This window comes from Antechinus flavipes, chromosome 3, assembly GCF_016432865.1.
Source record: "Antechinus flavipes isolate AdamAnt ecotype Samford, QLD, Australia chromosome 3, AdamAnt_v2, whole genome shotgun sequence".
Taxonomy (NCBI): Eukaryota; Metazoa; Chordata; class Mammalia; order Dasyuromorphia; family Dasyuridae; genus Antechinus; species Antechinus flavipes.
Genome location: NC_067400.1, coordinates 543,002,841 through 543,025,688, shown reverse-complemented (window position 1 = coordinate 543,025,688; position 22,848 = coordinate 543,002,841). Strand labels below are relative to the sequence as shown.

The 22,848-nt window shown below is 38.1% G+C and overlaps 1 protein-coding gene across 1 annotated transcript in view; it reads left to right on the top strand.

The window, feature by feature from the left end:
- Positions 1-19,936: 19,936 nt before the first annotated feature.
- EBPL (EBP like) overlaps positions 19,937-22,848 on the top strand; it is a 39,620-nt gene continuing 36,708 nt past the window's right edge. Inside the window, exon 1 of the mRNA XM_051987360.1 lies at positions 19,937-20,314. Coding sequence (XP_051843320.1) covers positions 20,138-20,314 — 177 coding nt within the window. The 5' untranslated portion in view covers positions 19,937-20,137. The remainder of the gene's footprint in view (positions 20,315-22,848) is intronic.

The window sequence follows — 22,848 nt, the reverse complement described above, 5'->3', positions numbered from 1 at the left end:
CAAAAACAAAAACAAAACAAAACATAAAAACATTCTAACCTGATTATACTGGTACTACATATCAATCACAGCTTTGGTCTTCAAATTAACACAACCAGATAAGAACTGACTACTACCAAAACCCAAACTCTTCATTCTCAAGTTCTGAAGCAATGGTCAACTGTGATTAATGCCTAGCAAAGGGGTAACATCAAGAAATAATATTAAGAAGTACTTTGAAACATCTGTAACAATTAGGACAAATAAGTGGCTCAGAGGATGGAGTGCCAGGGCTGAAGTCAGGAAGACTCATCTTCCTGAGTTCAAATATGGTTTCATACCCTTACCTCTGTGACCCTGGGCAGTCATTTAATTTAATCCTATTTGAATTCCTCATCTGTAAAATGAGGTAGAGAAAAAAATGGCAAACCTCTCCAGGATCTCTGCCAAGAAAACTCCAAATGGGGTCACATAATGTTGACATGACTAAAACAAGCAAACAACAACGAAAATTAGGGATTTAGATTTCATCGTTCACATCTTCCAGTATGATTTGGTTATCAGTAAAGGTTGGATGAACATAATGTACTTATTAGAGACTTAGATTGTGCGCTATATGCTTCTGCCTTGTTTCTTGCAAACAAACCCCAGTGAGACACTCAGTCTGAAAGCCTACTTGTGACTTCTCTCTTAGCTCTGAACATCAGGCTCCTAAAAATTTCTCTATTTGATACATGTGCTCTTGGTACTTTTCATTGAAAAATTAATAATCAGCAAGGATTTTTAAATATGAGCCAGGTGCTGTTCTCAGTGCCTGGGATTCAAAGATTTTAAAAACAAGGCCTGGCTAGCTTCAAAGATTTTAACATTCTCATGGAGAAGACTACATGTAAATAAATAAGGTCATGATTCATATAGAGGAGATTACCCTAGAGGGGAAAGCCACCTATAAAAGGTAGCAGTTGGTTTTATTTTTGAAGGAAACTGGATTACATATAATGTAGAGAGGGAACAAAGTATGAGAATACCAGAAGGTAGGAATGGGTCAAGTCATGACCTAATGTATGTTGCTGAAGTGAATAGAGAGCCACAAAATTGATTCAGTTGGGAGAAGCTATGTGGTCAAAATGACTTTGGATCTGTGGGCTGAGACTTGGAGAAGACAAATTGGGAATCTATGGCAGTAATTTACGTGAGAGGCAATGGGAGCTTGAAAGTGATGTCTATGGGAATGAAGAAGAAAAGACTATGAGGTGTTCTGTAAAGATGTCTAAGACAAGATTTGACCCCTTATGCTGAGCAGTCAGTATGAAGTTGAGGATGAGAAGAGAGGGAAGGCTGGAGATAGAACTTGTTAAGGATGTTTGGACTCTGAGATGCTAATGGAACATCCTATTGAGGCTGTTTAGGAGGCAGCTAGTGGTGAGACCTGGATAAATAGATCTGGGCGTCATCGGCACTGAGATAATTAAAATGGGAGTTCAAATCAGTTAAGAGAAAACAAAGAGGAGTCAGGGCAGTCTTGGATAATATCATTAAGACCAGCAAAGGAGACAGGAGTACCAAGAGAGTATTGTCACAAAAGCTGAGATAGGAGAGAGGTGATCAATAATGTCACATGTTAGAGAAGCCAGAAAGCATGAGGATCATAAGAGGTCCTTAGTAAGTTTGGAGAGAATCTCAGTTGAATGATGAGCTCAAAGCCAAGTTGCACAGCCTTGAACGTAGGTTGCTCAATGAATTAAGCACCAAAAATCAGGAAGATTCATTTTCCTAAATTCGGATACAACAATTATTAGCTGTGTGATCTGGGTAAGTCATTTAACCTTGTTAATCCCATTTGCCTCAGTTCTTCATCTATAAAATGAGCTGGAAAAGGAAATGGGAAACAACTTCATCTAAATGGGTCATGAGAGAGTTGGACATGACTGAACCACAAAATTTAGTGTAGATGACTTTAAGGGATTTAACTAAGATGGGGAGGAGATAAAACAGCAACTTTTGGCAACGATAATAGAATCGAGGGTTTTTTTGGGGGAGAGGGTATTGTTTTTAACATTCCTGTGATAACTCCTTCCATTTACCAGCATTCTAACACATTGATGAAAAGTGGATTTTGATCCTTAATAGGTTGTTTTCCCTTGTCCACTCTTAGTTCCCTTATCTCAGCTATATTGTATAACAGCTATTTAGGTACTTTTTTTTTTTTAAGGTGACTATTAACTTTTAAAACAGTTAAGTGATTTAAACTAAAATTTAAATGTACCTGTAAAACAAAGATAGTTGGCATATATTATGGATTAGGCATGTATTTTGTGGGTGTGTTTTTGTTTTTTTTTTAAGTTTCACAGTGATAGTTCATTTTTTTGCTAGTTTCCCTTTATATTAATTATGCTGTTTGAAACAGGAACAAAAGGGAAGTAGCACTGTCTTTTTTATCAGTCTAATTAGTGGTTTTCCAAAAATTTCTCCCATGCCTCAGTTCTCTCTTTTTTTTTTTTCACTCTCGTTCAAGTCTGTTTCCTTCTTGCTATCTTTTGGTTTTCATGTTTTTTTTCAAGCTTTTTTAAAACTTCTATTCTTTTTCTACTTGTTTTGGTCTTCTTTGCCTATTTTTGTTTTATCTTTTCATGGACTGCTATTGTGAGGGAATATGGCATAGCAAGTGAGAAACATGGAAGGTTCATTTTTCAACAAATATTTCCTAACTACTATGTGCCAGGCATTGTGCTAGGTCCTCGGTATACAAAAATAAGACATCTTTAAACCCTCAAAGACTTTACATTCCTTTGAAGGAAAGGAGTGGAATAAGGTATACAGTGAGTACAAAGTAATCCATAGAGAAGAGTTGAGGGGAGCACGAATAGCTGAAGGAATCATGAAAAGCTTTGCTATAGGAGGCAGTAACTTTTTATTCTTCCGTTTTTGCTACATAAGCTCATGTAGCCTAGTAAAAGTTTCTTGTAAATGCTAATTAGATGATGCCCACATTAGATTTTCTGTGGTACAGTGAGGTACACCAGGATATCAGTGAAAATAAGAGATGTGATTTAATTTGAATCTGTGACATACTGAAATGTTTACTGGAAGCTTTACAAATAATATAAAAATGCCAATCCTTTCCTTTCTGCATTTATAATTCTTAAAACATCAGTCCTTTGTTGGTACTTGCCTGAAACAGGTCCCAGTCACTCCTATTGACTTTAAAGAAATCATGGATGCATTTCTTTAACCTCACCAAGAAGAAATTCAACAGCATTTTATGTTCCCACAAGAAGGTAGCCCATCTTGGCCACCAACTTTTATTAAAGATGGATGATTTAGCAATAAGAGCACTCTTGTCTGCCCACCCTTTGCCCTTTTTTGTCTTGAGAAACAGCCATTTATGGTAGCGTCAGCCAGCCAACTGGAATCCACTTATGGAGCACAGGCAAAAAAATGGGGGAGGGGGCAGGAAGCCTCAAGTAGCTATAAGTTGTGGTGTTGACTAATACAGGGAAAACCAGAAACTTAGAATTAGAACCTCTCATCTAGTGCTGCAATCCCTTCAGGATTTACTGAAGATAGGCTACCAACCTCTGCTTGAACTTTTTCAGGGAATAGTAAGCTCCTCCAGGAGTCGCATTCCATTGTTGGGCAAGTCAGTTATTAAGACAATAATAATGATAGCACTTATATAGCATTGTAAGATTACTTCAAGGTCTGCAAAAAATTTTACAAATACCTCAATTTATCTTTGACACAAAACTATGAGGTTGGCACTGTTACTGTCCTCACTATGTAAATAAGAAAATGAGACAGGGAAAATGACTTGTCCAGGGTCACATTCAAGCATCTGAACCTAAACTTACCTCTGGTCCTTCTGATAAGTTCTAATGCTCTATCCATTGCACCCTCTCTATGCCTCATCTGTAGAAACTTATTCCTCATATTGTGTTAAAATCTTCCTCCTAATAGGCTTTTGAGCAGCCAAAAAATACCCTTCCCCCCTTCTACCTGCTAATCTTTAAGATACTCTTCCTCATAAATTTCTCCCCCCCCCCTCACCTGTAATACTTTATGTATGGGAGGTATTTAAATGTTTATTGATTGGATAAGTGAAGGCACAGTAGAACACATTTGAAAACAGCTGTTAGGATTTCCTTCAGTGATCTTCAAACTAGGTATTCCCAATTCTTCAAAATGTTCTTCCTTCAACATTTCATCCAGACTTTTATGGTTGTCCTTTCCAAGACACTATCCAGTTTCTCAAGGTTCCTTCAAATGTTGTCTGATCACTGTAAAGTGACACTTCCATCCAGTGGTTTGGAAGCTAAACTAGTAGCCTAAGAGTGGCATTTTAAGAATACACATTACATTATTGGATCATATAAAGTTTGGGGCTAAATAAAGCATCCAAGTTTGGATTTTTGTTGGGTTTTTCCCCTCAATTTTTACATGATTCTCCTCCCCCAAACAGTACTTTTGCAATTTTTAAGATCTAAATTTATACTCACAGGGCTTATAGCTGGAATGCACCTTTATCCCTTCAGCTAATCCTGTTGTGTCAAACTCAAATAGGGGGCCACTAAAACTGTACTGCATTTAGAAGTGCTCTAGGCAGCATTCAGATCACATTTTTGACACCTCTGCTCAAGTCCATTTTATAAATGAAGCAGAGGTTAAATAACTTGTCCAGTATACTATAGGTATTAAGTAGCAGAACTGATCAAAGCTAGGTCCATGATTCCCAAGTTGGAGCCCTTTCTACATTATACAACAATGTTTATCTCTCTTAAGACCAAAATCAACAAGGCAAAATTTACCATCTCAAGCTAATTTGGAATCTTAATTCTATGACCTTGTGGCATTAATTTTCCCTCAGTTTTGTGTATCTTCACTAATGATCATGTCAGGGCCAAAGGCAGAGTCATTAATACTCTTTAGGTATGGTTATTTATTCAGTTCCAGATTCAGTCAACAATATTGCCATTTAGATTTTGTACTTTGTGAAGATAAGGCAGTATTTGTGGAAGCTTTGGAGACTTTAAGGTACAATATGCCAGCTATTTATGCACAAGACATATGATTTCCCTCAACCTCACCCCACTTTGACACCTTAATCTGTGATTTTATCTGTGTGGGCATTCATAAATGGTGCAGGTCACAACTGATATATGTGATTATTGGTTGCGTTTCCTATCAATTCCTCACAGAGTTCTATGCAAATAGCAATGACTTCCTCAGAATCTCAACATCATGTAGATACTACCAATGCATGCTGTCCATCCACTTGCCTTGTTCTATTACATGATTGGCCTCCAACTTTGAGATGATAACTTTAGTTACCTTTTGCCCTCTCTGTATTGTTTATTCCTCTTTCCTTCCTCCTATCCTCTACACAGGTTTCCAAATGGAATGTCTAACAGGAAAGTGGAGATGAAGGACTGGAACTAGAAAGAAATACAGGCTGGGGTCATCACAAAACTGATGGAATCACCAGAATATAAGGGGTGGGGATTTAAGACACAGGGAATATCTACTTAACAGGAGCCTGTTACAGTTTTAATTATTGAAAAAGAGGAGTAATAAGACAGAGAATGAGGAGAGAGCAGTGTCATGAATTAAAATTAATTTTACAATTTAAAAAAGGAAAAGGTAATCAACAAATAGCAGGTGCTATGGAGAGTCCCAAAAGTTTAGGTTTGAGAGAACCATTGGGTTTATCAACCAATTTGGAATCATCTTGAAAGGAAAAGATTTAGTCAAATGGGGTCAGAAACCAGACTGTAAAAACTGAAGAACAGGGAAGTGGAGGCAATTAGCTTGCCAGTAAAGAAGAGATGTAGGCTGGTAGATTAAATAGGTTCAAATGATGGTTTTTAAGGAATAGGTAGAATTGTTTGTGCAGTAGGAAAAGAGCCGGTGGAGAAAAGAAAAATTTGAAAAAATAACAAGAGGGAAGCTTATGGAGAAGATGGGAGGGAATGAGATGGAGGACATAAACAGAGGAGTTAGCTAGCCCATGAAAGATTAAGACCTTTCTCTGAGACTAGCAGAAGAAAAAATAAGAATGATTAGAGAAAAGCTTTGAGGTGTTAAATCTGAAGCTTAAACAGATGTCCTCAATTTTTTCAATGAATAGGAGGGGAGGTGCTAGGATGAGAGGGAAGGGCAAAAGGGTGGTATTGATTGCTAGAGGAAAGGACAAACACAAAGGAGAATGCAGAAAAACAATCCAGGAAAAAAAAAAGCCAAGGGAATGGCCTGTAGCAAGACATCGGTTAGGGTGGTTGTATGACTGCCTTCCATCGCAGGGGTAATGCAAGGCTGGAAAGGGAAGGAGGCAGAAGGTTAAGGCAGGGCAGTGAGGGATGGAAAGGCAAGTGAACGGCACGAAAAGTGACTGATAAGGTATCAGGCTTCCCAGGGAAGGCAAATGAGGATCCAAATGATAAACAAAAGCATTGTGGGATAGGGATGGGAAACTAAGGAGGAAGCAGCAAAAAGAGACTTCAGATTTAGGCCATGAAGTCTAGGGGACTCATAATAAAATCAAGCCTGAGACTATCCCTGCTAGCTGCTGAGGTGAAATGAAGGTATAGCCAGTGGAAATTGAAGACGAAGATAAACAGAAAGTAAGGGTTTTGGGGGTAGATCAAAGTTATATATTGAATCTTGGAGTATAATGGCAGATGTAAAAAAGAAAACCTAACGGTTACAAACGACAAGAAAGGAGGACAAAGGAGCTTGGGACCAGTGGATAACTTCTGCCAAGATCTGGGTAGGCTAATATACATACAGAGTATTTCAAAAGTCTTCATTTAGTTTTAAACTTTGGCAGCTTCAAAATATGAAAATGTTAAAATATTGTCTTTTAAAAATTTTTATTAAAAAAATAAGAAAAACAGAAAAGGAATAAAAAATAAAACAAAAGAGAACTGTCGTGTGCCCAGCAAAACATAAGAGAAGATTCAAAATATATAACAAATTATCAGTTCAAGAAAAAGTGTGTGTGTGCGTGTGTGTATATAATTAGTAGACTTTTTTTGTTTACTTCCTTGTAAATTATTCTTTTCTCTGCTGAGCACCTTTTTATTTTATTTTATTTTTTTCTCCTTTCATCTCCCCACCACCCCAAGCAGGCTAGAGTTAAGAAAGGATATATTTATGTGTACAGATGTAGATATATACATACACATACAAACACACACACACCAACCCCCTACCCCAACATACACACACATCTTTGCTATCCCTTCCAACTCTACTTTAATTCTACTCCATAACTTGCCTTGCTATTACTTAATCACCTCCCTGCCCCCATGGATCCCTCCCTTGTTTTCTTCCCTCACCTTTGCTTCCCCCTCCCAACTATCCCTCTCTTCTTTTTTTTTTTTTTTTTTGCTGAGGCAATTGGGGTTAAGTGACTTGCTCAGGGTCACACAGCTGGGAAGTGTTAAATATCTGAGACTAGATTTGAACTCAGGTCCTCTTGGCTTCAGGTCCAGTGTTCTATCCACTGCACCACCTAGCTGCTCCTCCTCTCTTACTTTTATATAGATTTTGAAATATATATATATATATATATATATATATATATATATTATATATATATATATATATAATATATATATATATATATATATATATATATATATATATATATATATATATATAATGTTGCCTATTTTTCAGAGTTATGAGCCCTTCTTCCCCATCTAATGCTTATGTCTATTCTTCCTCTGCACCTCATTTGTATAACATGACTAATTTTACCTTAACTCTGCCCCAATCTTTCTTTTGAGCTGCCCTATTGTTGATGTCAGACTTAAACATATGCTATACATTTCCCATGTTTAAAAAAACAAAGCAAAACATATATAGTTTGTCTTTGATACTGGTTCTTATATGTTAAATTTCCTACTAACTTCAGGTTTGGTTGCTAGAAAGTGCCGAAAATCTGCAAGTTCTTAAATATCCCTTTTTTTTTCTCATTCAATATTATCGACAATTTTACTGGATGTGATATTTTTGGCCTCAGGCCTAGTTATTTTGATTGCTGCTAGATATGATTCCAGGACCTGCAGTCTTCTATTGTAGCTGCTGCTAAGTCCTGTACAATTCTAATTATAGCTCCAACATTTATGAATTTTTTTTTCTCGTTTTTTGCAAAATTTTCTTTTTGATCTGGGGGTTTTAAAATTTGGCAGTAATATTCCTATGTATTTTCCACAAAGGATCTCGTTGAGGTGGTCATTGGTGGATTTTTTCTACATTTAGTTTCCCCTCATGTTCTATCACTCCAGGACAATTTTCTAGGATTATTTCCTGCATTATTATAAAAGCTTTTTTTTTCTTTTCTTTTCTTTTTTTTTCTGGTCACAACTTTCAGGCAATCCAGTTCTTATATTTTTTCTTCTTGATCTGTTCTCCATATCTGTCATTTTTCTTATGTTTCACATTCTGTTCTGTTTTCTCATTCCTTCTAATCTGTTTTGTTATTTCTTGGTCTCTTATAGCTTCACTGGCTTCTCCTTGCCCAGTTCTATTTTTCAAAGAGTTATTTCCATCCTTGAAACTCTGTCTCCTTTTCTAGTTGAACTTTTTTTTTAAATAATCTTGTTTTTCTTGGATGGTTTTTATTTTTTATTTTTGTATTTTTTTCTTCAATGTCTCTCATTTGATTTTTAAATTCTTTTTTGAGTTCTATAAATTCTAAACAGGGAGCCATTTCATGTTACTCTTTGGGGTAGAAGCTTATTTTTACTTGTATCCTACTCTGAAGATGAACCCCAGTAATTTCTATGGTTGGTTTTTTCCTTCTTTACCTGCTCCTTTTTTTTTTTTTTTTTTTTTTAATAAGAGGTATTAGTGTAGGTACCTCTACTCATGGCGTGATAGGGGGAAATGGCACCTCTGCCTTCCCTTCAACTTTCCTATCTGACCAGGAACCTCAAACCAAGAGCTTCCTATTCCTCTAAGTGCTCACAGCAGCAGCATCCCTGCCCCACTGCCTCTGCACTCAGCAGGTGCTGGTTCCTTCTTGCCCAGGGCTGCATCTCAGCAGTATAGCTGGTCCTGGCATTCCCAGTCAGCCAAGGTTCACTCCTCTAGACTCACTCCACAAACAGTTCAGGAGGTGAACGTTTCTGGGGTTCCTGCTGAGCTCCAGCCACCTCCATCTCACCCTAGGGCTCCCCAGTTGGTGTTTGTGTGGAGCTAGCTCAGGGGTGTTTGCACTTCCCACACCCACACATCTTGGCCAAAGGTCTTTCTTCAGATCTTGGTTGTACCTGGAGGAACTCTGTTCTGCCCCCAGTTTTCTTGATTTTTCCCCAGTCTGTGTTCACCCTGAGGCACAAATTTGTCCTATTTGTGGGAGAAATCAGAAGGGTTTCAAATTTACCAACCTACTCCGCCATCTTCCCAGAATCTTCCTCAATATTGTCTTTCTTACTAACATTCAACTTTACCACTATTTTATGTTTTATAAGGGCTTCTTTAACTTTTTCTACTGGTCCCTTTTCACCTGAAAAATTTTTACATGACCCCAGGGATATAAAAGAGGTCTACATATCAAACATTTACTGATATGAAATCAGTTTCCTGACTCCTATCAGGACTCTGATAGTATCAGCAATTCTGAATTTTATAAAACTTTCATCAGCTGCTGCTCAGTGACTAAAAGGAAGACATTTGTAACCCTAGTCTTAAAATCATCTAAAATATGAGTGTTTGATGCATACCCAACAATTTTGACATGACCCTATGAGAAAAATGGAGAGAGGTTTGATGATTGAGGATCTTCTGTGTCTAGAAAATCCAAGAACTAAGAAAGTGTCATCCAGAAATTGTATATGCACTGCATAATGACAGGTTGCTCAATCTTATTAAAATTAAAATTTTGTTACTCAAAATTTTAAAAACCGAAGAAGTAGGAAAATGAAAATAAACTTTCAAATAATTATATTTCATAAGTTTATAATATTGTCCAAATCGGCACTAAGACTTTTTGGAATACCCTAGATGTCGATGGAGTGAATGAATATCAAAGAAGCCGAGATGGTTGAATGACAGTAATAGAAGGATATTGTGGAAGAGGCAATGAAAAGAAAAGAGCATGTCTACTCCTACATTTTCCAGTGTGTTGGGTCTATGAGCCAGGCTAAAAAGTCTTAGAGAGCTATTGTTAACAATCTAGATCTGGAATCAGCAAATAAGGAAGAAGGGCCAAATCCCACCACAATAAAACTTTATTTTTAAATGTAAAAGCCATTCTTAGTTTTCCAGCTTTGATCCAAGGATCTGATATAAGTGGGTGGTAATGAATGGCTGTGCTAGGACAGTAGCAATAAGGATAGAAAAGCTGGGGTGGATTCAAAAGATGTTGCATAGTTATAATTAAGTTTTTGTTCAATTGTTTTAGTCATGTCCAATTCTTTGTGACTTCATATGGGTTTTTTTGGTAGGCCATTTCCTTCTCTAGCTCATTTTGCAAGTGAGGAAATAGGAAGGAGGAAAATCTGAGGCAAACAAATTTTAATGACTTGCCCAAGATCACATAGCTAATAAATACTTGTCTGAGGCCAGAATTGAACTCAGAAAGATGAGTTTCCTGATTCCAAGCCTAGCACTCTAACCACTCTGTTTCTAAGAAGCTCTGTTTCTGGTTCCCTTTTGTACTTCTCTTTTTTATTCCATAACATCTATTTGTGGAACTCAGATGAGATTATGGCTGTGAATATTTTGTGGAATCTTAAAGAACAAAAAAAATGTGACTTGTTTTCTCCTAATCCTAACCAACACTTTAAAGATAAATCTCAATACTAGTGGCAGTTGGAAGGATTGGTAATCTCAACACATGTCCAAGGCCCCCTTGGTTTTACCAGTGTCACCAATTGTTATCAATGGTTAAAACTATTTTTCTAAACTTTATAGTAGCTCTTTTTTTCCCTAAGGCAATTGGGGTTAAGTGACTTGTCCAGGGTCACACAGCCAGAAGGTATTAAGTGTCTGAGGTCAGATTTGAACTCAGGTCCTCCTGACTTCAGGGCTGGTACTCTATCCATTGTGCCACTTAGCTGCCTCCTTTTCTAAACTTTAAACGGAGTTGGGGGCAGAAACAAAGTTCAGATGAAAGGATTTTTCTGATCAAGCAAACTGAACCTTTTGCCTCCTTTTCCATGCTTCCTCCCACCTCCCAGTTGTTACTTGAAATGCAACAATCAGAAATTGATTCCTCTAATTAAATGCTGACGGATAAGGTTAAAATTTTAAATTGTTCTCATTCCCCCAGTTTTTTCCAACCGAGCGTCAGTAAGATCCTAGAGCATTTTTTTTTTTTTTTGATAGAAAGGAAAAATGGAGGAGACAAACCATGAGAATGCTAAGATTATTGTTTATTCTTCATTCTCAAAAAAGACCATGATATCAGGAAGATCTCATGCATGTGACTTGGATTTAAGTGAATTGGATTTAAATGAGAGAGGGCTATGCAAAATCACCAGCTTCACTCTCTCCTGAGCCATCTGAATCCGGTGGCAAGATATAGTACTGGAGATGGCCCCATGCAGTGAAAGACCTTGAACTTTATAAACTAAGATGTTCCTGGGTCTCAGTTTGGCTGAGGCAACACCTATTCATTGGTTAAGGTTAGGTAAGAAATGAAGCAAAGAACTTTTACCTAGTTAAATATAGAGAGACATATTGATGTGGAAAGGGAAGACTCCTCAGGGTTTCTGACTAAAACAAATAATTGCTATTTACACTCACTCAGAGTCACCAGACCCCCAATAATGACCAAAAGAGGCTTGGACTGGGACCCATTGCTGGTCCTAAGTAATCCACGGTTTAACCTACACTCTGGAGAGTCTATTGTTTGAACAAGATACTTAGTCACTGCAACAGATTTGGTTCATTATTCGTAAATATTTATTAAGCTTTTATTATGGTTCTAAGCACTATGCAAAAGCAGGATGCCAAAAAAACCAAAACAAAACAAAACAAAAAAATCAAAAGGCAATCCCTGCCCTCAAGGAGTTTACAATATAACTGATCTAATGAGAAGAGAGGAAGTTGGAGGGCAGGGAGCAGAGAAAGTGGACCACAGGAAATACTGAAGTTCAGCAAGTTGGAAGTATGGTCAAGCACGGAATGAAGATGTCCAGAATGGAGATTCCGGAAGGTATTTACCAGTCAGAGAAGAGAGCTGGAAGAGCAGAGGAATGACCCAGGCTGAGAAGGCTGCAGGGGACAATGAATATTCCAGAACAAGGTGATCATAGAAATCCTACAAGTCAGAAAGACAGGAGTGTAATAAAAATATCCATTACAGAGGCTTAGCAGAGGGATGATCCAGAATGAAAAGGCTGCAGGGAATAATGAACACTTCAGGGTGAGAGTGCAGATAAGGTGAAAAGTCAGAAGTATCAGAAAGAAGGGAAGAGGGTAATAATGGCCAACATGACAGGCAAACTAGCCTGACTAGAAACAACAAGGTGTGCTGAGGGGAAGATAAAAAGGCAGCATGGGCCAGAGTTGTTAATCCACCACGCAAGTCCTCTCAGAGACAAGTGGAGCTAGTTTTAGGATCCAGAGCCCTGAGAATAGCAGAATCCCTCAGACCACTAAGTCTGTTTGTGACCACTACCCAGAGGCGCAACCCTTGCAGAGATGAGACCTAGCAGCTGCCTCCCCAGGTTCTGTAGTTTCCCTTCTCAGGAACCATTGCTACAAAAGACCCAGCAAAGAAAGGACTTGCCCCCTGTAAGAAATAAAATATCTTACTCTACTCCACTTAGTCCATCTCCACTGACTCACTGATGAATGCAGAAAAGATTTATTTTACCTTCTTGCAAGAATGGGTGCCTAGATGAATAGACACTTTGGGGACTCCAAAGGTAGCATTCTATTTCCTATCCTGAAGCACCATTAATTGGATGTTACAGAAGTTATGTGTCATGAATCTCCACCCCTCATTACATGGCCAATGTAAACTCCCAGGGAGCTTACATTCTAAAAGGGGGAAGGTAACTGAGGAAGGCTAGGGGCAAAGTACAAAAGTTTTTTTTCCCAATCCCGGGCTGCCACCACTCCCTGATTACTAAAGTCAGTCCCTACCTCCAGGAGTTTATATTCTTTGCGGTGAAGATAAACTCCACCCTTGATTATTCCTTGATATCCACATGGGTTTCAGTTTTCTAATTTAAGTTTCATTTCTCCAAATTAGTTTTCATAACCGTGGAAAACAAATGCTCATCCATTTCTTACACCCCAAAGTCAATAGTACAGTCAAAGTCAATATCAAAAACAGAATTTTATTAATGGAAATGACATTAAAGAATTTGTATGGCTATCTGATTGGCCACTACAACTTTTTATCTGTCCTCTGTATTTGCTGCCCTGCCTGGTTTCTTGTACAAAGAACAAAATGCACCTCCCAGGATAAATTCATCACTTCTAAAATGACAACTGTGTGGTAAGAGTCATTACACCCCCCCCCCCTTCAATTATTCAATCAGAGACTTGTCTTAGGAGAGGCAAAAAAAAGAATTTATTGCTTTCTCCTGAGAAAGGACACATCCAGTGTCCACCAAGGTAGTCAGTTTGCAAGGGAGTGCAAAGATGAGCAGTTCTTTGCAAGTTTATGTAGATGCTAAAGTGGGGTCCCCACCCATCCCCTGGCTCTTGTTCAGATTGGCTGGGCTTCCGAGTTTTGCGGGAACTTTGTCCAACAGCTAAAAAAGTTGGAAACAAAGATGTTTGTTCAACTGGGAGGAGGGAGTCCTGAGAGAGAGCAAAGACCTGCAAGGACTTGCAGACATGCCTGATCGAGTCACAAGAGGAGGTGTGATACAAGAATGTGAATGTATTCAGAGGGCTTCAACTGTGGAAAGCCAGAGGCAAAGAACAAAAGATTTCTTTTAAATCAGAATGCACCACCCCCAATCACAAAACCAAGTCCCTGTCTTTAAGGAGCTTACATCCTTATTTTCTTGGGGGGCAGATAACCTCACCCCTTACTGCCCTCCTTTTGAGATGTGAGAAATGAGGAGTGAGAGATCCCCAGGCAGATTCTTGGGAAAGAATTCTGCAGTGCCTAATGCAGGTGAAGTTTGTGGCAAAAAATGGGTTTATTACACTGAAAAATAACTTCCCAGAGGGTTAGTTCCTATTTTTTCCAATAGTTTATAAAGCATTGGGGCTAATTGTTCTTTGAATGTTTGGTAGAATTCACATGTAAATCCATCTGGTTCCCGGGGATTTTTTTTTTAGGGAGTTGATTAATAGCTTGTTCTATTTCTTTTTCTGAAATGGGACTATTTAAGCAATTTACCTCCTCTGATAATCTGGGAATCCTATATTTTTGGACGTAGTCATCCATTTAGCTTAGGTTATCAAATTTATTGGCATAAAGTTGGGCAAAGTAATCCCTTATTATTTCTTTAATTTCCTCTTCATTGGTGGAAAGTTCTCCCCTTTCATTTTTAAGACTACAATTTGATTTTCCTCTCTCCTTTTTCTAATCAGATTTACCAGAGATTTATCAATTTTATTGGTTTTTTCATGAAACCAACTCAGTTTTATTTATTAATCAATAGTTTTTTTTTAACTTCCTATATTATTAATTTCTCCTTTTAATTTTAGAATTTCAAGTTTAGTAATTGATTGGGGGTTTTTAATTTGGTCGTTTTCTAGCTTTTTAAGTTGCAGGCCCAATTCATTGATCTTCTCTTTCTCTATTTTATTCAAGTAAGCCTCTAAGAATATAAAATTTCCCCTTATTACTGCTTTGGCTGCATCCCATACATTTTGGTATGATGTCTCACTGTTGTCATTATCTTGAGTGAAATTATTAATTGTGTCTATAATTTGCTGTTTCACCCAATCATTCTTTAAGATGAGATTATTTAGTTTCCAATTACTTTTTAGTCTATTTACACTTAACTTTTTGTTGAATGTAGTTTTTATTGCATTGTGATCTGAAAAGAAAGCATTTACTATTTCTGCCTTCCTGCATTTAATTTTGAGGTCTTTATATTCTAATATATGTCTAATAATTTTTGTGTAGGTTCCATGGACTGCTGAGAAGAAAGTATACTCCTTTCTGTCACCATTCAGTTTTCTTCAGAGATCTATCAAACCTAATTTTTCTAATGTTCTATTTACCTCTTTAATTTCTTTCTTATTTGCTTTGTGATTTGATTTATCTAAGTCTGAGAGTGCAAGATTGAGATCTCCTACTATTATAGTTTTGCTGTCTATTTCTTCTCACAACTCTCTTAACTTCTCTTTTAGGAAGTTAGATGCTATACCACTTGGTGCATATATGTTTAATACTGATATTGCTTCATTGTCTATAGTACCCTTTAGCAAGATATAGTTTCCTTCTTATCTCTTTTAATTACATCAATTTTTGCTTTTGCTTGATCTGAGATAAGAATGGCTACTCCTGCTTTTTTGACTTCACCTGAAGCATAATAGATTCTGCTCCAGCTTTTTACCTTTACTCTGTATGTATCTCCCTGTTTTAAATGTGTTTCCTGTAAACAACATATTGTAGGGTTCTGACTTTTGATCCAGTCTGCCATCCACCTTCTTTTTATGGGAGAGTTCATCCCATTCACATTTACAGTTAAAATGACAAATTCTGTATTTCTTGCCATCCTAATATCCCCAGATTATGCTTTCCTTTTTCTTGCCTTCCTTCCCTAGTATTAAACTTATTGGTCCCAGAGGGTTAGTTCCAAAGGAATTAGCAACGGTAGGTTTTTAGCAAAGATGGGGTTACACTGAGAAATAACTTCCTCAGTGAACCAAATCCAGAAAGGAATTAGCAAAAGTTTGGGGTTCAGCCTTTGATTATATTGGGTTTTTATGGCCCAAGGTAAGGGAGCCAACCTTCAGATGAATTTGAGGGACTAATTTTCAATGCAATAAAAAGTGGTGATTGTTCTCCAGACCAAAGTGATTATCAGATCTATTGGGAGTCAAAGATTCCTATGGGAATCAGATAGATTGCTTTCCCAAAGGAGATTCAGATGGGTGGGATTGTTCTCAAAGGACAGGAGGGGTTGAGATTCAGGGCTTTTCCAACCTAGGTCCACCCCTCCCTCCAAACATCGGGGGGACAGTTTACATCACTCCACTGTCCCTCCAAGTTTCTCCATTTCTCCAACTTTCATAATTGTGGAAATCAAACAAATGTCCATCCATTTCCCACACAACCATGTTGCTAATTCAAGCCCTGACTGACATCCTCTCAGTTCTTCTCCCCTCTTATTAAAGGGCTGGAGACCAAAGGTCTCCTAATCCCTGGCAGAAACTGAACTCAACTTGAAGGAGTATAGCTTCTAGGGAGAGAGTAGTAGGGAGATCCCCCTGACTTTGGGGGTGCTTCTGTTCTAACACTCTAAAGTCTTCTGGCTTTAGAATCAGTCTGCCGACCTTAAGAGTGCTATTGTTCTAACAATCTGTTCATCAATGATTGTAAAAGTCTTCTGGTGTAGAAATATAATCTTTTTTCCCTTAGACTTTAGGTAAGATATATTAGAGATCCTGAGTCTCTCTGACTTTAGAGAGCTATTGATCTGACAATCTGTCAATGATTCTAAAGTCTTCTGGCTTTAGGCCAATCCTAGATCTGCAGGTCAGTGATAACCAAATTCTGAGATCACTCCTCAGTCTACCTCTAGGCCACAAAATTAGTATATCACTGACATGAAGAACTGGATAAATGTTTCTCCTTGCTTCTGGCTTTTTGCTAAATTCATATAAAATTTAGACCACTTAAGTTGGTCTTACAATTACAATAAATTTTGCCCCTTGACTTGGAGATGGGTTCAAGCCTGCAAATTTTTTTGACACTTCACCACACTGGTCTGTGACCCCCAACCTTTTGGGTCCCTTCCCAACCTCAACAGGCTCATTCCACTTTGCATCTCCTGGCCTGATTCTTGCTTTATGGAACAATATATCTCCTTGTCAAGTACCCTCTGGAGTCCCTCCTACCAGTCTCTTGCCTCTGTTTTTCCGCTTCTGATTGTGTTGTCTTCCCTTTTACTTTGTAAGCTTCTTGAGATCAAGAACAATCTTTTTATTAACTGTATCCCCAGAACTTAGTACACTGACACTTAATAGGTGCTTAATACATACTTATTGAATTATTAGATTATCTGAATAACACCTTTTGTTAGCTAACAACTCACTTAGTGAAGTTAGTGAGCTCCTAGAAAGAACTCTCCATTGTTATGTGTATCTCCTGCTTTGCATATAGTAAGTGCGTTTTCATTTATGCATTCATTGTTAGTAGAAATGCACATTGGTCTTAATTCCTTTATGAAAATGAGATTCCGAGAGACACTTATGATTTGATAAGGACACCTTGACACAAATAAATGTGATTTAAAATATTTGACAAATTGAGGTAGACTTGAGATGGATCTGATAATATTACATGCCAGCTAGTGATTGGCAGCACTATCTCTAAATATCTCTAAAGCATAAGTCAAAGCTTGTAGTGTTGTACCACAGTTTCCTTTTATTGTCCTACCTCAGTTCCCTAATTGTCCTGCCTCAGTTTCCCTTAATTGTTCTGCCTCAATCCCCCTGGTTGCGATCCTCCTGCCCTGATCATTAGGACTGATATAATTTAGGGCTGGCTACTCTTAGGTTATAAATTGTAAATGTGTAAATTCAGAATAAGTTCAGTCTTTCTGGCTCCTAAATCCTCCTGGTTTATCTGAATTTATGGTCTTCATCCCCCAACCCTGTCATATTGATAGTTCTTTCTGGTTCTCAGTGCTCTGACTCCGCCCCTGCCTCTGTCTACCCTGGTAGCTCAGAGCCACATGTATATATATTTCATGGGAACCTCACATTGGCTGCTGGATTCTTTGAGGCAAAAGTCTGATTCAGCAAAATCCTTTTGGTCCCAGAAAATCTCTCCCTCTCAGAAATCCAAATAAAATATTAAAAACTCTCTAATCTTTATCTTGCTTCAGTTTCTCCAGCATTACAGTAGATGACACCCAGAATGGTTTCAGGTACAATTTCTCCATTAAATGAAAACCTGGGTAAATAGGTAAAAGCTTTCTCCCTAGCCATTTTAAAGAAATATGTACTAATTATTTCTTCATAAATATAGGGAATTAATTCATTAGTGGAAGGTCTGAACACATCAAAGCTTATATATATATAGATAGTACCTGGAATGGCTTCAGGTGCAGTTCCTTCATTAAATAAAACCCTGGGTAAATAGGTAAACAGTTTGTCCCTAGCTATTTTAAAGAAATATGTACTAATTATTTCTTCATAGAGAAGGGGGCAGCTAGTTGGTGCACCAGTCCTGAAGTCAAGAGGACCTGAGTTCAAATCTGATCTCAGACACTTAATATGTCCTGGCTGTGTGACCCTGGGCAAGTCACTTAACCCCAACTGCCTAAGCAATAAACAAATAAGTATAGGGAATTAGTTCATCAGTAGAAGAGTTGTTGAGGCAGAAGACATCCCAACAATATTAGAGTCCCTAGGTTGGTGGAGTGGGTATGGTTAAAGAATTTGCAAACTCAATTTGTCTCCAAAGACTTATTATGATGCTTCACAGCTGGCTAAGTTCCAAGGGAATTTTGCAAATAATCAGGAGCAAGAAAATAATTTTATAGGAAAGCAAGAAAGATTAGGTTCTTCAAGTCACTGATATGCTCATTTTATGCTTAGAGGTAAAAGTGAGGTGTGGTAGGGATTGGGTTGCAGCCATTACTGAATTCTGTGGTATAGAGGGGGGTTGCACCCCATTGTGGATTTCTAGGCCCTACTGAATCTTCAGAAACTTAAGTTATTACTAATCAAGAGATTGTTATCTGATAGCCAATATTCTCCTTGGCACTTCTAAGGCCAGGTAGCCTTAGGGTTATTGTTAAATCCTCTCTAGAAACAATACCACAACAAGGTCATGGTTCAAGGGTACCCATTACCCTACTTTTAACCAGTGTGAAATGAAGCAAGGACCTTGGGGAGAGAGGAAGGAAAAGAGATTAGGAGGTTCAAGACCACAAAGCACAGAACTGGAGAGTTCTATAGCATATATACCACAAATGGCCATTTCGCCTCTACTTGAAGGCATTCACCTCCCAAACACTATTTCCTTAGACAGCCTTGTAATTTGGATTACCTCTAATGTGTTTTTTAATTAAGGCTTTTTATTTTCAAAACATATGCATGGACAATTTTTAACATTCATCCTTGCATAACCATGTGTTCCAAAATTTTTCCTTTCCTTTCTTCCACCTCCCTCCCCTAAATGTCAAGTAATCCAATATACGTCAAACATGTGCAATTTTTCTAAACATTTCCATAATTATCTTGCTGCACAAGAAAAATCAGATCAAAAAGGAAAAAAAATGAGAAAGAAAACAAAATGCAAGTACACAACAACAAAAAGAGTAAAAATATTATGTTGTGATCCACACTCAGTTCCCACAGTCCTCTCTCTGGGTGTAGATGGCTCTCTCTATCACAAAACCATCGGTACTGGCCTGAATCATCTCATCGTTGAGAAAAGCCTCGTCCATCAGAATTGATCATCGTATTGATTACCTCTAATTGCCAGGCTTCTTATCAAGCCTGCATTTATTTCTTGATGTTTGCTCTCTACTTGATTTTGCCCTGTTTTTACCAACAAGCACAAGAGGAATCTCTTTTCTATGCGCGCTTCTTCCATTACCAGCTCTCATCTAACCCATAATTTTGCCTGGGGTCTCTGCAGGCCCGCACTCCATTGGTGGCCTTCGAAAAAGAGCCTGAGAAGGCGATCGATTCTCGAGATTTGAAGGATCAGTATAGAGAAGGATAAAACAAGATAGATAAAAAACAAACTTTAAAGTACATACAATGTGGGAAGGAAGTGAAAGGTTAAAGCAGGCTAGATAGATGAAGCCTGATTTTTCACTTCTTCCTTCATGTGGGGAGGGAGAAGAAAGGACAAAGGCAAACAATAGCCAGTGAATCTTCCCAGAGCCGAGTAGCGCCTCCCTACCGACTTTCCTCTGCTTCCCCACGCCCCTCCTCTTGGGGGTGGGTTTCTAGGGCCACGCGCTTCCTCCTCCTCTCCACCTTGTCCCTTTCTGGCCCTCGCCGCCCTTCCTCGCCCTCTCTGGAAGTCTGCGGACTGGCCGGGATGAGCCTGTGGCCGGCAGAGCTGAGCAGCCCGGCGGCGGCCGGCTCGCTGCTGCTGTGCGTCGCGCAGCTGGCGGCGGGCTACGCGCTGGGCAGCCGTCTGGGCCGCGGGGCGAGCTCCGCCGACCGCTGGGCGCTGATCTGGCTCTGCTATGACTCCCTGGTGCATTTCACGCTGGTAAGTGTGTAGAGTCCTGCAGCCTTCGGTCTCGGTTCCTTCTTCCTTCCCGGATCGGGATTCCTTGGCGATGTTCCTGCGCTGAGACCTGAATCGTGCCTTCTGGTGGATGGAGGCCAGAGCCCCTTACCGTGAGCCCGCGGCTTTGACCGAGTTTGGGGCTTCCTACAACAGTGAGGTTCTTTCCCCCTGAGACTTGGACTCTGCCAGCCCAGCAGTCCACTGCACCCACATTTGGGCATCAGAGTGTGTGTAGTAGAGAAAGCTTCTGAGCGCCCAAGTTCTGGCTTGTAATCCCTCTTCTGATACTTCTGATCAGTGCTCTAGGCAATTTTCTAATACTGTTGCAGAACAGACGCTAATTTGCGTCTGTTGCAGAACAGTAATTTGCATTACTATTGGGAGTTACTAAGATTCAAGATCAGGAAAATCTTAATCAAGAAAAAAAAAAAGTAGGGGGAAGGACCTGAGCTTTAGGAAAATCACTTTGGTAGTTATTTGGAGGACTAATGGGAAAGAAGAAACACCATAGAAAGAACAATGAGGAGGCTATTGCCATAGTCCAGATGCAAGGTGATGAGGTGTGAACTGGAGAGTGGTGAGAAAAATGACTTGTGAGATAGACCTGATAAAATTTAGCAACTGATTGGATATGTGAGTCGAGGAGTTAAAGATGATATTAAATTAGGAGACTCTGGGTCACTATATAGATGCTAATGTAAGAAATAAAATATCTTACCAAGAACTCCACCCATTCACTGATGAATATAGGGAAATTTATATTACATTTTTGCAAGAATGGGTGCCTAAGTGAGTAGGTACACCTTCGAAACTCCAAAAACAGTATTTTATTTCTTATTCTGAAGCATAAGTCCCTCCCCTGATTCCTCATTAATTGGATGATACCGAAATTACCACAACGTGAATCGCCCCCTTTCATTACATAGCCAGTCCCTGCTCCCAAGGAGCTTACATTCTTTTGGGGGAAGATAAATTCCACCCTTGATCATCCCTTGATGTCCATGTGAGTTTCAATTTTCTAAATTAATTTTCATTTCCCCAATTTAATTTTCATAACTGGAAACCCAAAATGCCTATCCATTTCTCACAGTGGTAACCTCCTTAGTAGTAAGAACATCTGGAAAAGGTGTAGTCTTGGGGAGAAAATATAAGGTAATTATATCTGCCAGAAAGGTCCCAATTATTTTCTCCTGACATTTGCCTCGAATCACAAAATACCAACAACAACAAAAAAAAATGAAAGATGAGAGGAAGACATGAAAATGTGAAAGGGGATCTTGGATTTTATATAGGAATAAGATCATAGAAGTTAGAAGACTTTAAAGGGCACTTGATCTAATATTTGGATTTTCCAGATGAAAAAACTGAAGCCTAGAGAAGGTCACTGATTCTAGAGGAATAAGTATTGGAGAGGAACTGGCTTTTAATCTTTCTCTTCGTATCTGTATGACCTTGGGCAGGACTCCAGAACAGGTTAGAATCAATGATTATTATAACCCTTTCCACCTTTATATTGATTTCTTAATAAATTACTAATTAGGGATGAAAACTCAGTTCTAATAAATCCAATGTTCTTTGAGAGGATATTTATATATACACACATACACCCATATATGTTAAGAAGTAAAAGTGATGAAACAAATATGTATATGTATGCAAATATACATATTTGTTTACCTCACTTTTACTTTATAATACATCCCTTCCTAATCCAGAAAGCCATCCTTTAAAGCAAAGATTAGAAAAGAAAGAGGGGAAATTGAATAAGCTTCCAAAGGGGGGGGGGGGGAAAAAAAAAACTAGGACAAGATGATTTTCCAAACAAATTCTAGTAAACATTTTTTTAAAAACCCATTTACTTCAATATTACTAAAGCTTTTTGAAAAAAAAATAGGAAGAGGTCTTATAAAATTCTTTAAACATAATACTTATAATAATACTTAATAATAATAATAAATAATAATATATGACATAACAAAACAATGTAATATATGTAACATCTAAACCAGAGTCAAAATTGAGAAAAAACCCCTAAATACCAATATCCTTAATGGATATTAAAGCAAAAAAATTTAAATAAAATATAAACAAAGGGACTAAGAGAACATATCACAAATATTATACACTATGATGAAGTTTGATTTATATTAGAAATTCAGAGTTGGCTCAATAATAGGAAAATTCAATAAAATGTACCCTGTTAATGACAAGAACAAGAAAAATCACATATCAATATATTCAGGAAGAGGTTTTGATAAAATATAACACTCATTCCTGTTTAAAAAACCAACTAGAAAACTGGGGCAAGGAGGGGGGAGGGAATGGATCTTTTCTGAACATGATAAAACAAAGTCTTTCTAAAACTAAGAACAGACATTTATGTAAACTATAAGTTTTTTGTAAACAAAGTCTTTTCAATAATGTCAGAGATAAAGCAAGGATGATCACTATTCTGTAACAGTGCTATAAGTACTAGTTCTAGCCATAATTCAAGAAAAAGAAGGAATGTGGAT